Raw genomic sequence first — 14,940 nt, forward strand, 5'->3', positions numbered from 1 at the left:
CTTGAGCCTGTTATTGCATTTCCCACCTGCCCTGGACCCACTCCCTCTGGACATCACTTTCTCAAGGACTGTCCCTTAAGTGGACTATAGGGGCTTTCCCCGTTCTCCCACCACTTTCAGCTTCTCTCTTAGCACTAGGCTATCTTGTTGCCTTTTCTACAAGGCTCTCAGAAGGAGCTCAGTATTTATAGAATTAATGAGTGAAAAGGGGGGCAGTTCTAGTAAAAAAGGAGGTCATTGTACACTGGCTAAATATCCAACAGGTATCTATTTTAGCAGAGTAGAAATGATCAGGGACCATGATTTATAGATGAGGAAACTGAGGCTAAGATAATCTCACTTTGCCTGGTATTCACATTCTCTGATACTTGTATGTGAAACATCATGCTGGGCTTTTCACAGTGTCTGTAGGTTATTCTTGCTACATGGAGCAAGGAATGGAGGTCAGTCACACCAGATGAGAACCTACAGACTCAGATCTTGCATGAAAGGCTTAATCTTTTGGACCTCAATTCATTATAGGGCTGGTGAAGGTTAAAGGAATGAATATGTGTCAAGTCCCCAGCACAGTGTCCAGTGCACAACACAGACTCAGCAAATATTTGATCCTTATCTCTGTCTCAAGATGGAGGCATAAGCCCAGAAAAGATCCTTGATTTGAGACAACTAACCAGAGAAGAGCTTAGTCTATACCCCAGGGCCCCACCTTACAGAAACACAGCCCTATCCCTTCTGGAGTTAGTGTCCTTGGGTGAACATATGGCCCCATGGAAATCCTCATCTATGCCTTAGCACACACGAAATGCTTAGCCTGGGCCTGATGAATGGGAAGCTATGTGGGCTACATGGCTGCTGTGGTTGAAAACTCTGCATTCAAGCTCCACTGTAAGAGGTAGGGAGGAACTTTAGGTGTCACCCAGACATCTGAGAACTTTTCCCTGGGATTCTAATCTTCTCCCCCAAACCTGTTAGTAACCAGTTCATCCTCAGTTGTCAATCCCCTTTGGCCTCCATGCCTTCCAGGGGGGCTAGGATGTGCAAAGTTTGCTCTGCAGGGCAATGATGTGCAAAGTTTAGCCAACCCTTCTTCATATCTTAGCACCTTTATTTAACTGCCTTTTCTTGAGACCAGGGGTTCCCTGACACAAGCATCTCATCCTTTGCTTTGCTAGCGCCCAGCATACTGCCCAGAATGCAGAAAATGGTTGTTGAAGGAAGCAATGAATTAACATTTCAGCCTTTACCAAGTGGTTAGTGTGTAACTAAGTGTAAATGTAGACTGCTAGCACTTAAATTTACCTTACAGGATCACAGTTGCCCTGTGCTTTGGAAATCATAGATGAGGAAACTGAGGCTTGGGGCTGTTAAGGGACCAGTTCAAGGGCCATAGAGTGGCCTTCTGTGGCTAAGCACTGGGAGGACCCTGAAAAACTGGGGCGATTAGCAGAGGAGGTAACTGTCAGAAATGATTGACTCAAATTATTAGGGGTGAAGTAATGTTAGAGCTTCCTGGCTCATTTGTCCAGATGGGATTCCCAGGAATGGCTTCTCAGCAGAACTAAAGGCTGGTCCCTGTGGGGTCCCTGTGGGGCAGGGCCCTGAGGTACAGTCCCAGTTCTTCTCTGGCTGATTCTAGTACACAGAAAACAGTCTGACTTAACTTTACACCTGGGAATCTTCAGGGTACTTTAGTCTCTTCAACAGAAGTCCCTATCCTCCCGCACTCAGATCAGGGGGCACTTTCCCTCTAACAAAGTCAAATTGCTGTCTTGGAAGGACTGGCATCCCAGCACTCACTGGAGGAGTGTTAAAAGCCTGTTTACCTGTGAGCCTCCATTATTGGATTGTGGGTCTCGGACAGCAAAAGGTTGGGTGCCCCAAATTACTTGCCGGCTGCAGCCGGCCACTGGGTGAAGGTCGGGTAAGGATGGAGTTTAGTTAGCCCAGCACTGACATCACGTAGGGCAACGCCAAAAGTGGCCTTTCTCGTTGGTGGGCTCTCGTTAAGCCGAGGGTAAACACTCCACTGGGGCAATAACTACGCACATTTACTGAGCCCTAGGAGGAATGGCAGTCACGTGGCCCTCGAGGGCGGTGCCCTCGGCTTTGAGATGGCGTGAACTCCAAATCTAATCACAGAAGACTTTCTGGAGGAGGAGAAAATTTAATGGCGGTCCATGTGGCTTTCTCTGAAGAGCAAGGATACACTTCGTGCTCTAGAGACCAAGTTGCTCTTGAGGTGAACTTCTTGCCGGGGGTGGGGAAGGGAAGTCCAGGAGGTGATGGGGTCCGGGGACCGGGAAGAGCCTGGGGGGGGCTGGAATCACGGGATCAGGACTGGCTTGGGTTCCCCAACCTGCCCTTCCGCTGTCTTTAAAGAATGGATGTGCCACGGCCGTGCTAGGTCGGTGCTGCCGGGTCCCAGTGCTGGGTGCAGGCGAGGGTCCCAGCGCGGGGGGGCGGGGCAGAGTGTCGGTGGCTTGGGTTGCGCCGCGAGGCTTGGCTGGGCCAGTCAGGCAGTCAGCCCTCGCGGTGCAGTTCCGCTGGGGTCCTGATGCCTGGCCCGCAGGGGCGAGGCGCGCGCTCCTCGGGGAGCCGGGCTGCGGTGGCACGAGAGGGCCATCTGCCTGGGTGCAGAGAACTGCAGCGTCTGTGGTGCGAGGCGAGGCCCCTCCCGGCCCCCAGGCCCGCGCGCACGCACCTACTCACGCCCGCCAGCACCCGCGGCCCGAGCCCCTGTGCCAGGCCCAGACCCAGACAAGGCGCGGGAGGCGGTGCAGGGATTAGTGGACCCCTCCCCCAGCGCTCCCCTCGCCCCGCCCGAGGCAGCGAGGACCCCTGGGCCCGAGGGTGGCAAGGGAGCTTCGTCCTGGCGGTGCCCGGGCTGGGGACTCGGCCTCACTGGGCGGGGGCCGCACCGCTGCAGGCCGAGGTGCGAGCGTGCTGTCAGGCTGCAGCCGGGCTCTGGTGCTGGGGGTGGGCGTAGCTTTGGGGTCGCACGGCCTCATCTCTCCGCTGAGGCCACGGCCGAGCGGGCAGTGCCCGAGCGGGTAACCCGACCCGGCTCCCCGGAGCCGCTCACCCCGCACGGCCGGGCAGGGGGAGGGAGAGACTAAGGGGGGAGGGGGAAGGGAAAGGGTGGTGGGTGAGGGGCTGTGGAGACCGCAGGGCCGAGTCCCCGTGCCATCTGCACTGCTCTAGGGCGACTGTCCGCGGCGCCTCGGAAGACACAGCCCCCTGCCTCGCGGGCGTCGAGCCTGCAGCAGGAGTGAGCCCTGGGGCTGCAAAGGCTTGGCTCGGGGAGGCAGACCCGAGCTGCTGCCTCCATTTTGTTTCCTGCTCAGCTTGGTCTGTGGTGGTGGTGGTGTGGGTTTGGGGTGCGGCCGAGCAGGGGGTTCACCTGCGGCCGCGCCTGCTCGGGGCCTGAGGCCTCGAAGACCCCAGCCCAAACCCCCAGGTGAGCCCTGCGTCAGGAGGGGGGGTTGCCTTGGCCTTGGGCCGAAAGGAGCGGGCTGAGGGCAGGTGCCCAGTGGATGGGGAGCCCGGGCTGTAACCTAAGATGGAGGCCGGGACTAACGCGGGCCCGAGCAGGGCTGCCTGAGCTGTTGGACAGGCCTCAGCCGGGCCAGGTGCCGCCGGGGTTGGGGTTCGAGACGGGTAGAGTGTTGTAGCTGTGTGCAGCCCCGTGCCGGCGCAACGCCCTGAGGTAGGTGAGGGGATCGGAATGCCACCCACGACGACCGCAGGCCCCGACACTCCCGGGAGGCGCGCGAGGCCCCTGGAGAGCCTGCCTCAGGCCCCGCCCGAGCTGCGGGGCCGGCCCGTAGGCCCGGGCGGCGAGCGGGCGCGCAGGGGGAGGGGAGGGGGCGGCAGCGGCAGCTCCACTGATTGGGCAGCGCACTAGCGAGCCCGACTTCACCCGCCCTGAACCCCGAAGAGTGAGGCGTGGGAGCGCGCGCGCGGTGGGGGAAGGGGTGCGCGCGCACCTGGGGCCTCAGCCGCACGCGGGCCGGCGCGAGGCGCTCGGTGGCACGAGCCGCCGCGGGGGCGCGCGTGGTGGGGGTGTGAGGAGGAGGAGGAGGAGGCGGCGGCGGCGGAATAGGCCGGGGCAGGTCGCACTCGCTGCCTTCTCCTCTGAAGAGACGCGGGGGGAGGGGGGTGCGGCGAGCGGCTCCTCTCTCTCCCCACCGCTCCGCTCGCGCCCCAGTGTAATGAGGGTCACCCCCTCCCCCCAGCTGGCCCGGGAGGGGGCGCGGGGCACGGTAACTAGTGCGCTGGGGTGGGTGGCGGGCGGGCGGGCGCGAGGAGGAGGGAGGAGACGGCCGGGCGGGGAAGATGGTGGTGGCCGTGAGGTGAGGGGCTCTGGGGAGGGCCGGGTGCGGCGCGGGGTTGGTGGCCGACGGCACTGCAGCTGCGGGCCCCCTCCCCCGCCTCCATCACTACCAGCCGGGCTCAGGCCTAGCTGGCCCGGCTGCCGCGAACTTCCTCCCCGCGCGGCCCGTGTCCCGCCGGCCGCCCGCGCGCACCTCGGCCTACGCCTCCCACAGGTAGCCGGCTGGGGGGCGCGGGGGTGGCTGCCCTCCGGCAGCAAACTTTGCTTGCTGCTGAATATTGATGAGTACGATCGGCGCCGTTGGGAGGTGCTGCCGCAGCTGCGGGAAGGAGCGCGGCCCGGGCAGGCGGTGTCGGCGTCGGCAGCAGCCATGTTTGTCAAGCTGTAGCAGCTGCTGCTACCCTGACTTGGCTTCACCGGCCGCCTCGGTTTCTCTTCTTGCCGCGTCCTGGCCTATGGGCCCTGCAGCTGTAGACGGGGCAGGCCTGCAGTCAAGAAGGCGAACTTCGGGGTGCACCCGCCCCGGCCGACTCGCTTGCGGCCTGTGCACTGCCGCTGCAAAGGCTCCGGCGCCGGCCAGGCGCAGGGTGCAGCGCTATTGTGACCGCTGCGCCGGGGCGAGCCAGGAAGGAGGAGGGGTACCTTTTTGTGCAGCGTCCAGAAGCCCCCTGGAATCCCGCAGCCCCCTCCCTTCAAGAGATCCGGCCGCTGGACCCCGGGCGGGGGAGGAGAACGATTCCTGTTTGAAATTTAGGAATTTGGATCGCCAACGGGATTTTAATTTTAGTTCAACCCAAGTGACCACCAGTCTGCAGTGCAGGAAAAAGGGACGGGCTGTTTCCATGTGGCAGGATTTGCCCAGCTTCTAAAAGATCGAGTTTGCTGAGGCTCACTGAGGCCATTTTTCCACCTTCAGCCAGGAGAACTTTTTACACCCTTGGAAGTACAGCAGAAAGGCATAGAGGCCACTAGGCCTTGAGAAATGGCTGCCATTTTGAAGAGAAGAGTCAGATGGCCTTATTAACTCAGATTAATTACTATGTTTTTGGATTCCAGGTTGATGCTGGCCCAGGATGGATCAGACCTGTGAACTATCTAGAAGAAATTGTCTGCTGCCCTTTTCCAATCCAGTGAATTTAGATGCCCCTGCAGACAAGGACAGCCCTTTCGGTAATGGTCAATCCAATTTTTCTGAGCCACTTAATGGGTGTACTATGCAGTTATCGACTGCCAGTGGAACATCCCAAAATGCTTATGGACAAGATTCTCCATCTTGTTACATTCCACTGCGGAGACTACAGGATTTGGCCTCCATGATCAATGTAGAGTATTTAAATGGGTCTGCTGATGGATCAGAATCCTTTCAAGACCCTGAGAAAAGTGATTCAAGAGCTCAGTCGCCAATTGTTTGCACTTCCTTGAGTCCTGGTGGTCCAACAGCACTTGCTATGAAACAGGAACCCTGTTGTAATAACTCCCCTGAACTCCAGTTAAAAGTAACAAAGACGTTCAAGAATGGCTTTCTGCACTTTGAGAATTTTACTTGTGTGGACGATGTAGATTCTGAAATGGACCCAGAACAGCCAGTCACAGAGGATGAGAGTATAGAGGAGATCTTTGAGGAAACTCAGACCAATGCCACCTGCAATTATGAGCCTAAATCAGAGAATGGTGTAGAAGTGGCCATGGGAAGTGAACAAGACAGCACAACAGAGAGTAGAAACGGTGCAGTCAAATCGCCATTCTTGCCATTAGCTCCTCAAACTGAAACACAGAAAAATAAGCAAAGAAATGAAGTGGACGGCAGCAATGAAAAAACAGCCCTTCTCCCAACCCCCTTTTCACTAGGAGTTACAAACGTTACCATAGAAGAGCAATTAAACTCAATAAATTTATCTTTTCAGGATGATCCAGACTCCAGTACCAGTACATTAGGAAACATGCTAGAATTACCTGGAACTTCATCATCATCTACTTCACAGGAATTGCCATTTGTAAGCAGTTTTTGGTACAACTTAAATATATACATGAATGTATATACACAGGCCACTTAAAGGGAAGCTTATAACTAATTTGTTTTTGGTTACTTATCAGTTCACAGCTGAAAGCTAATGATAAGCTTTATGGGGGAGATTTTACTTTGATTTTAAAGTTTATCTCTGTTGTATGAATGGTTCTTTTTAGTTTTTCCCAGTAACTCTCCATTGAGGACTGGCCAAGTGTTAATATATAAGGGCATTTGATTGAGTTCAGATTTAATTCTTCAAGATGTAGGTGTACATTTTATTAGCTTTTAGAAAAAAACAAAAACTTTGGACTGCCAATATCATGAGTATAGGTGAACCAGTTTGCTACTTGGGAATCCTCTTCCTTCATAAGACATGGCTTGTTCTTTTGGGTTGGTGGGAGACTTGCTGTAGGTTGAAGTACATTTGGATACAGATTGAAAGTGTCTAAGGTGAAAAAGATTTCCTGGATTTCAGTCAATTTAAATTAGGTTAATTTTTCTGAACTACTTGTGAAGGTCTAGAGTGTCCTATGCTTTTGATGATTGACATGATCAGGGTAGGCTCTTTAATCTTTCCTAATTTTAAAATTTGAAGCCTATGTATGTGTGTATATAGAAATGAAGAAAAACTCAACTTGAGTTTTTTTCAGTATTGTGTAATATTGTTGAAGGGTGGTAAATGATAAGGTTATTGTTTATTAGAACTTAATGTAGAATTTCTTGACCTCTTTAGTTAACTGATTATTGACTTAGCCTCAGTTTCATCATTTCTAAAATCCAAAAGTACTTTGATTTCTAAGAGTCCTGCTCCTCTCAGCTTTAAATCTGTATGATTTTGTTTCTTCCCAAACACCTCATTGTGGTGGTCATCTGTAGTGTCACCAAGAAATATTTTTTTCTTAATGTTTTATTTTTGCCAACAATTCCTTCAAATACAATGAAGATTTTATAAAGAAAGATTTTGATGATATGTGATGATTGAGTGTATTAAACATTCACTGTGGTGCACATCCCTGCTGTTCTTTAGGGGGAGAATATGGGTATGATGCTTTTGTTTCTGTTGATATCACAAACATATTTAAATATACTTTGTGATACTTTGGTTTCTTAGTTTGGCAGGTGCAGATTTAAAAAAAATTGCTGTAATGGTTATTGTGAGTTTGTGTTGTCCTAGACAAATATTGGAGATTATAGGCTGTATTGAAAACCTTCCAGTGCGTGGTGGTGGCACAGGCCTGTAACCCCAGCAACCCAGGGTGCTGAGGCAGGAGGATCACAAGTTCGAGACCAGCCTCAGCAATTCAATTCAGTGAGGCCCTGTATCAAAAATAAAAGACTGGGGAGTTAACTCAGTGGAAAAACGTCCCTGGGTTCTATCCTTGGTACCAAAAAAAAAAAAAAAAAAAGTCTTCTGACAGCTAGACAAATTTATTTTTTTTTAGTCCCAGGGAGTGAACCAAGTGGTGGTTAACCACTGAGTCACTTCCCTAGCTTATTTATTTTGAGATGGGGGTCTTGCTAAATTGCTCAGGGCCTTGCTAAATTGCTGAAACTGGTTTCGAACTTGTGATCTTCCTGTCTCAGTCTATCCAGTGGCTGGGATTACAGGCCCGTACCACCACTACTGGGAAGATAAGTCTTTTTCTTGGGTTCATGTTGAAATTTATTGTAAGCTGGGCACAGTGGCACATGTGTGTAATCCCAGTGATTTACGAGGATTGTAAGCTGGAGGTCAGTCTGGGCAATTTAGTGAGATCCTGTCTCAGAATTTTTTAAGAAAAGGGCGAGGGATGTAGCTTAATGGTAGAACACCCCTGAGGTCAAATCTGCAGTACCACAAGGAAAAAAAAAAGGGAAAGAAAGAAATTTATTGGACGTATATGTAGTTTTGTCTTTGTTTTCGTATAAATTTTATATTTGAGGATGGAGATATTACTAGAAGCATACAAATATAAATGTAAACGTATCTGATTCTCATTAAACAGATGCTAGTTGAGTATTGGTTCTGTTAGAAAAATTGAGAATCATGGTGCCTGTAGACAGTATGTTATATGTATAACCATGGTAGTTGGCAGATTTGTTTAAATGTAGAATTTTTTTTTTTTCAGGGAGAAAATTAAATTGTTCAAAGATAGAGATTCGAAGCAAGATTCTGATTTATTCATTTAGGTCTTTGGTTGAAATCTGTTGCTTCATTTTATTTATTTATTTATTTATTTATTTATTTATTTATTTATTTATTTATTTATTTATTTATTTATTTATTTATTTATGGTACTGGGGATTTAACCCAAGGTCAATTCACCACATTCCTAGCCCTAGATTTTTTTTGATACTGAGGATTGAACCCAGGGGTGTTTAACCACCGAGCCACATCCCCAGCCCTTTTTATTTTTGTTTTGAGACAGGGTCTTACTGAATTTCTTGGGGCCTTGCTAAGTTACTAAAGCTGATTTGTTGTGATCCTCCTGCCTCAGCCTCCTGAGCTGCTTAGGATTATAGATGTGCACCACCTTGCCTGGCTCATCCCTAGCCCTACACCTTTTTATGTTTTATTTTGAGACAGGGTCTCGCTAAGTTGCTTAGGGCCTTGCTAAGTTGCTGAGGCTGGTCTTGAACCTTTCTATCGTCCTGTCTAAGCCTCTGAAGGTGCTGGGATTATTGACATGTGCCACTGTGCCCAATTTGACTTTGATTTTAAACTGAGGACTTACAAAGTGAGGGTGTATTTGACTAAATAATATAGCTTGGGAAAGGTGTAATAAAAAATAATTCTGTGTAGCCATGTGAGGTTTTTTTGTTTTTTTTTTTCAATTAGTTCCAGGGATTGTTGAACCCAGGGGAGCTTACCCACTGAGCCCTATCCCCAGCCCTTTTTTTGTTTTGTTTTGAGACAGGGTCTCACTAAGTTTCTTAGGGCCTTGCTAAGTTATTGAAACCGACTTCGTTGCAATCCTCCTGCCTCAGCCTCCTGAGTGGTTGGGATTATGCCCAGCTGTCACCGTACACTACTGACATTTGCACTGTTCATGGTTTAAATTCATTGATGCCACAGGTATGGAGCCCTATGCTTAGGGATAGAAATTTTGAAAATCCTGAGCAATATTGTCTTTTATTCTGTCTATAATATTAGGATAAGATTTGTGCTCTAGAGAGTGGGAAGGAGTAGTTATTAGGGTTGTAGACTAATTTGCTAATTTTGGAATTAGCAAAAGATACATAAATCAAGAAAATCTAACTGTAAGCATACTGTTTGCATCCTGTCATGAACGAGCAGCCTCTTCACTTTACCCTCTGGTGTTCTTCAAGTTTTGTTTTGTTTAGAGGTGTTAGGGATTGGACCCTAGGTCTTGTGCATGCCAGGTAAACTCTCTACCTCTGAACTATATACCTCTTGACCCTCTTCAATTATTTTCTGTATATAGTGATACAAAATGATTGTCATTACAGTTTATTTTGTTTCGTTGTACTAGGGATTGAACTCGGGCACTTGACCACTGAGCCACATCCCCATCCCTATTTTGTATATTATTTAGAGACAGGGTCTCACTGGGTTGCTTAGTGCCTCGCTGTTACTGAAGCTGGCTTTGAGCTCAAGATCCTCCTGCCTTAGCCTCCTGAGCTGCTGGGATTACAGGCATGTGCCACTGTGCCCGGCTGTCATTACAGTTTATAATCCTGACCTTGCTTATATTTAACCTTCTAATTCCTCCCAGTGTACAAAGGCTTTGTGTTTTGTGCGTAGTAGGTGTAGATAATATCTGGAAGGAAAATTTGACCCCAGAGCTGCAACTTTTTTTTTTTTTTGGTGGTGCTGGAGAACCCAGGGCCTTGTGCTTGCAAGGCAAGCACTCTATCAACTGAGCTATATCCCCAGCCCAAGAGCTGTAACTTTGAACCCATAGTAACTTATTGTTTATTCAGTACTTTTTTGGTCTATATTTTTTCATTGAGTCTTCATATCTTGTGTATCATAAGATAGGCAGAATGGTGCACCCTTATAATCCCGGCAATGCAGGAGGCTGAGGTAGGAGGATTGCAAGTTTTTAATTTATTTTGGTACCTCTGATTGAACCCAGGGGTGCTTAGCCACTGAGCCAGCCCTTTTTTTGTATTTTATTTAGAGAGAGGGTCTCCCTGAGTTGTTTAGGGAGGGCCTTGCTAAATTCCTGAGGTTGACTTTGAACTTTCAATCCTCCTGCCTCAGCCTCTTAAGTCTCTGGGATTACAGGTATGGGCAACCAGCCAAGCCCATCTTTCTTTTCTGAGAAGAAAATTGATCTTTTCTCCATACTTCTGTTTAGGAGACTTTGTTTTATAATGACTCTGTCCCTCTGGGATATAAGTTCTCACTCTCTCCATTATATCACTGTTTCTGTGGAAAACCATGGTGTCACATCTTACCTAAATGAATCTTACCCTATCTTAAAACTCTTCAAGTTATTGTTCCCATTTATAGGTGATGTTCTCAAAACAGGCATATATTGTACCTCTCCTTAATGCTCTAGTTTTGCTTTTATGTCCTCTACTCTGCTGAAACTGTTTTTTAATAAATCACGAATGACATACCCTTGCTGTATTTACTCTACTAGATCTGCAGCATTTGACTACCATTCTCTTAAACAGTTCTCTTTTGACTGCTTCTCTTTTTCTTCCTCTTTCTCTGCAGTCTTACCTACTCACATTGATTTATTTTGCTTCGACTCTCTTTTTTTTTTTTGGTACCAGGGATTGAACCCAGGGGTGCTTAATCTCTGAGCCACATCCCCAACCCTTTTTATATTAGGGTCAAGGGTCTTGCTAAGTTTCTGGAGCTGGTTTTGAACTCTTGATCCTCCTGCTTCAACTTCCAGAGCCATTGGGATTATAGGCTTGAGCCGCCACACTCAGCTGATGCTACTCTTACCTGTGGAACTGTTTTCCTACCTGTCTTTGGAGCTTCAGACCAAGAAATTTTATTGCCTACTAAGCCTCTCTTCCATCTTATGTCATAGTCACTTAAAATGTAATATTAATAATTTGAACCCATCTCTTATTGCCAAACCTGTATTTCCTCAGTGTTGATAATTATATAATTCCCCTGTTCATTTTCAAACTGGAAACCTTAGAGTCACTTATTCACATATATGATTAAAACACATTTGAGCTGGGTGTGGGCATCATGATTGCATGCCTGTAATCCCAGTAATTTGAGAGGCTGAGGCAAGAGGTTTGCAAGTTCAAGGCCAGCTTCAGGACCTTGTCTTAAAATAAAAATTTAAAAGGGCTGTGGATATAACTCATTGGTAAAGTACCTCTGAATTTACTCTCTAGTAACATAAATAAATAAAGAAATAAAACACATTTGAGTGCCTCCTCTGTGCCGGAAACTAGTATTAAATAACAAAACAAAACAAAAAAACTCAGTATGTTTTTAAGGAATTTCTCTGTGGTAAAGATAAATGTAAAAAATGTCAAAAATAGAAAAAAAATGTCCCTACACAATGCTACGTGATTTGGTAGGTGTTATATATATAATACTTTGTGAGTGTGGAGGAAGGCATGCCTGGAATAATCAGGGAGAATGCCACAGAGTAGTTATTTATCTTTTTTTTTTCAAATTTTTGTTTTAGATGTTGATAGACCTTTATTCATTTATTTATATGAGGTGCTGAGAATCAAACCCAGTGTCTTACACATACAAGGCAAGTGCTCTACCACTGAGTCACAATCCCAGCCCTTTCTTTATCATTTGAGCAGGCACAGGCCAGTAAGAGAGTAGAATATGCAAATGAAAAGAAATGCTTTGATAGGTTTCTGGTAGAAATGGGGATATCAGGAGATAAAGGTGGCATACTACAAAATTAAAGTTTTATGCTTTTTTGCTAAATTTTATAAATCCCCTCAATCTTTCTCTCTCTTCATTCCCATTGTATCAGATTTTTATTGCTGATCGTCATTTAGTCATACTCTGCAATCTACATTACATAAAATTATTTCTTATCTACAAAATTATAAATATTGGGTCTCTGTTTAAAGCTGTGCCTTCTGCACTGGTGGTGTAGCTCTGTGGTAGAGTACTTCCTACCATGTGGCAGGGTCTTGGTTCCATCCCCAGCACTGAGGGAGGGAAAAAAAAATAAAAGCCGTACCTTCTAGTGTTTCACTCCTCTCTTCATTTTCCTAACAAAGCCCAAATTTAGTGCCCCCATCTTTCTATTTGGGTACTGTGGATTGAATCCAGGGATTCATTACTTCTGAAATACATTCCCAGTCCTTTTTGTTTTGAGGCAGGGTCTCTTTAAGTTGCTTAGGGCCTCAGTAAGTTGCTGAGGCTGGCCTCGAACTTACTATCCTCCAGCCTCAGCCTCTCAAGTTTCTGGGATTATAGACATGTGCCACTATACCTGGCCCATATTTACTTTTTTTTTTTTTTTTTTAAAGTACTGGGAATTGAACCAGGGATGCTTAACCACTGAGCCACATACCCAGCACTTATCATATTTTATTTAGAGACAGAGCCTTGCTAAGTTGCTCAGGGTCTTGCTAAATTGCTGAGGCTGGCTCTGAACTGGTGATCCTCCTGCCTCAGCCTCCTGAGTTGCAGGGATTACAGACATGTGCCACTGCACCTGGCATAATTTTACTCTTGATACTCTTATTAGAAATGTTCCGGACTGGAGGAGAACCTCAGCGGTAGACTACTTGCTTTACATGCAGGAGGTCCTGGATTCAGTTTCCAGTATACCACATACACAAAGGTTTTTAAAGTGGAATTTAAGAAAAGTTATGTAAACCAGACAGTGGTGCATTCCTGTAATCCCAGTGACTCAGGAGGATTGAAAGTTTGAGATCAATCTTGGCAATTTAGTGAGACCCTGTCTCAAAAGGAAAAAAATTAAAAAGGCTGGGAAAGTAGTTTATTGATGGAGTGGTATGTGTGATCCTCAGTACCAGAAAAAAGAAATGCTGTGAATATTTGTGTACAAGTTTTTGAATGAACATAATATTTAAAACAAAACAAAACAAAAAAACTGAGGATTTAACCCAGGGATGCTTTACCACTGAGCTACATCCCCCAGCCCTATTTATTTATTTAGATACTGGGAATTGAACCCAGGAGTGTATCATGGAGCCTCATCTTCAGCCCTTTTTATTTGGAAATAGGTTCTTGATAAGTTATTAGGGCCTTGTTAAGTTGCTGAGGCTGGCTTTGAACTTGTGATCTTACTGCCTCAGCCTCTCAAGCCACTGGGATTATAAGCATGCACCACTACAGTTGGCTATACATTTTTTTTTTTTTTTTTGGGTGCTGGGGATCGAACCCAGGGCCTTGTGCTTACAAGGCAAGCACTCTACCGACTGAGCTATCTCCCCAGCTCCTGTATATTTTTTAAAAAATATTTTTTAGTTGTACACAATATCTTTTTATTTTGTTTTTAAGTGGTGCTGAGTATTGAGCCCAGTGGGAGTATTGAGCATGTGGGAGGCAGTCTACCACTGAGCTGTAGCCCCAGCCGTCTACATTCTTTTTTTTTTTTTTTTTTTTTTAATTTATTTTTAGTTGTTGATGAACCTTTATTTTATTTATTTATTTACATGTGGTGCTGAGAATCGAGCCCAGTACCTCATACATGCTACGCAGGTGCTCAACCACTGAGACACAATCCCAGCTCCCTCTACATTCTTTATAATGGCTGTATGTAAACCATAATCTTAAAGTAATATTTCCATTTTTAGAAAATTTGTTAGAGAACCAGTGAAATAATACATACTAACTTGCCCTCAACAAATTGATTTTAGTGTTTTTTGCTGTTATTAGGTGAAAATACTTTATTAAGGCCACTAAAGTTTTTTACATCTCCAGTGACTTCTTAAAGACTGCTAGAAGGATAAAATCTAATTTGAAGGGTGAACAATTATACTTACACATTAGATTAAATTAAAAATAATTACTGGTTATATGATATCCCCTCATATACCACGAAGAGTCTAAAGGTAGTCTTTCTTTGTAAATTATGAGGATGTATTCCCCTTGTCATCTCTAATTTCTCTTGATGCTGTAATTGGAGCTTTTAGGGCTCCCTGGTGAAAGTAGGTGATATGCATGTTATATCTGTACCCAGTGAAAATAACATGTTAATGCCACACTGTCTTTGGAATTTTACATCCAAAAGCATTTCTTTTTTTTTTCCTCATTGTATTTAACTGAAGGCCTGGCACATACTTGGCCAGCATACTCTACCACTGAACTTCCTCCCTAGACATCTTTTTTTGCGGTGCTGGGGATTTGAACCCAAGGCCTTGTGCTTGCGAGGCAAACACTCTACCAACGGAGCTATATCACCAGCCCTTAGACATCTTTTTTTTTTTTTTTTTTTTTAATTGCAAATTGACAACATACAGTTCTATAAACCAAAGGCCTGCTGGTCTTTCTTTTTTTTTTTGTAATGGGGATTGAACCCAGGGGAGCTTTATCACTGAGCTATATCCCTAGATCTTTTATTTTCTTTTTAATATTTTTATTTATAGATGGACACAGTACCTTTATTTTTATGTGGTGCTGAGGATCGAACCTAATGCCTCACTTGTGCAAGGCAAGTGCTCTACCACTGAGCTA

General features: G+C 46.3%; 1 protein-coding gene across 17 annotated transcripts in view; it reads left to right on the plus strand.

Annotated features, from left to right (window-relative positions):
- The first annotated feature begins 2,083 nt into the window (after window positions 1-2,083).
- The window catches only part of NSD1 (nuclear receptor binding SET domain protein 1), a 153,142-nt gene continuing 140,285 nt past the window's right edge, over window positions 2,084-14,940 (plus strand). For 2 of the 17 annotated variants that reach the window (XM_079144609.1, XM_079144617.1), the window contains exons 1-2: window positions 4,057-4,262; window positions 5,390-6,327. In XM_079144609.1, coding sequence (XP_079000735.1) covers window positions 5,407-6,327 — 921 coding nt within the window. In that variant the 5' untranslated portion in view covers window positions 4,057-4,262; window positions 5,390-5,406. Of the gene's footprint in view, window positions 2,240-2,805; window positions 2,933-3,175; window positions 3,458-3,687; window positions 3,707-3,895; window positions 3,939-4,056; window positions 4,263-4,395; window positions 4,548-4,600; window positions 6,328-14,940 lie in introns of those variants that run through there. The other 15 variants (XM_079144612.1, XM_079144615.1, XM_079144611.1 and 12 more) reach the window with 15 other exon arrangements.

Source organism: Sciurus vulgaris (genome assembly GCF_902686455.1).
Source record: "Sciurus vulgaris genome assembly, chromosome: 6".
Lineage (NCBI taxonomy): Eukaryota > Metazoa > Chordata > Mammalia > Rodentia > Sciuridae > Sciurus > Sciurus vulgaris.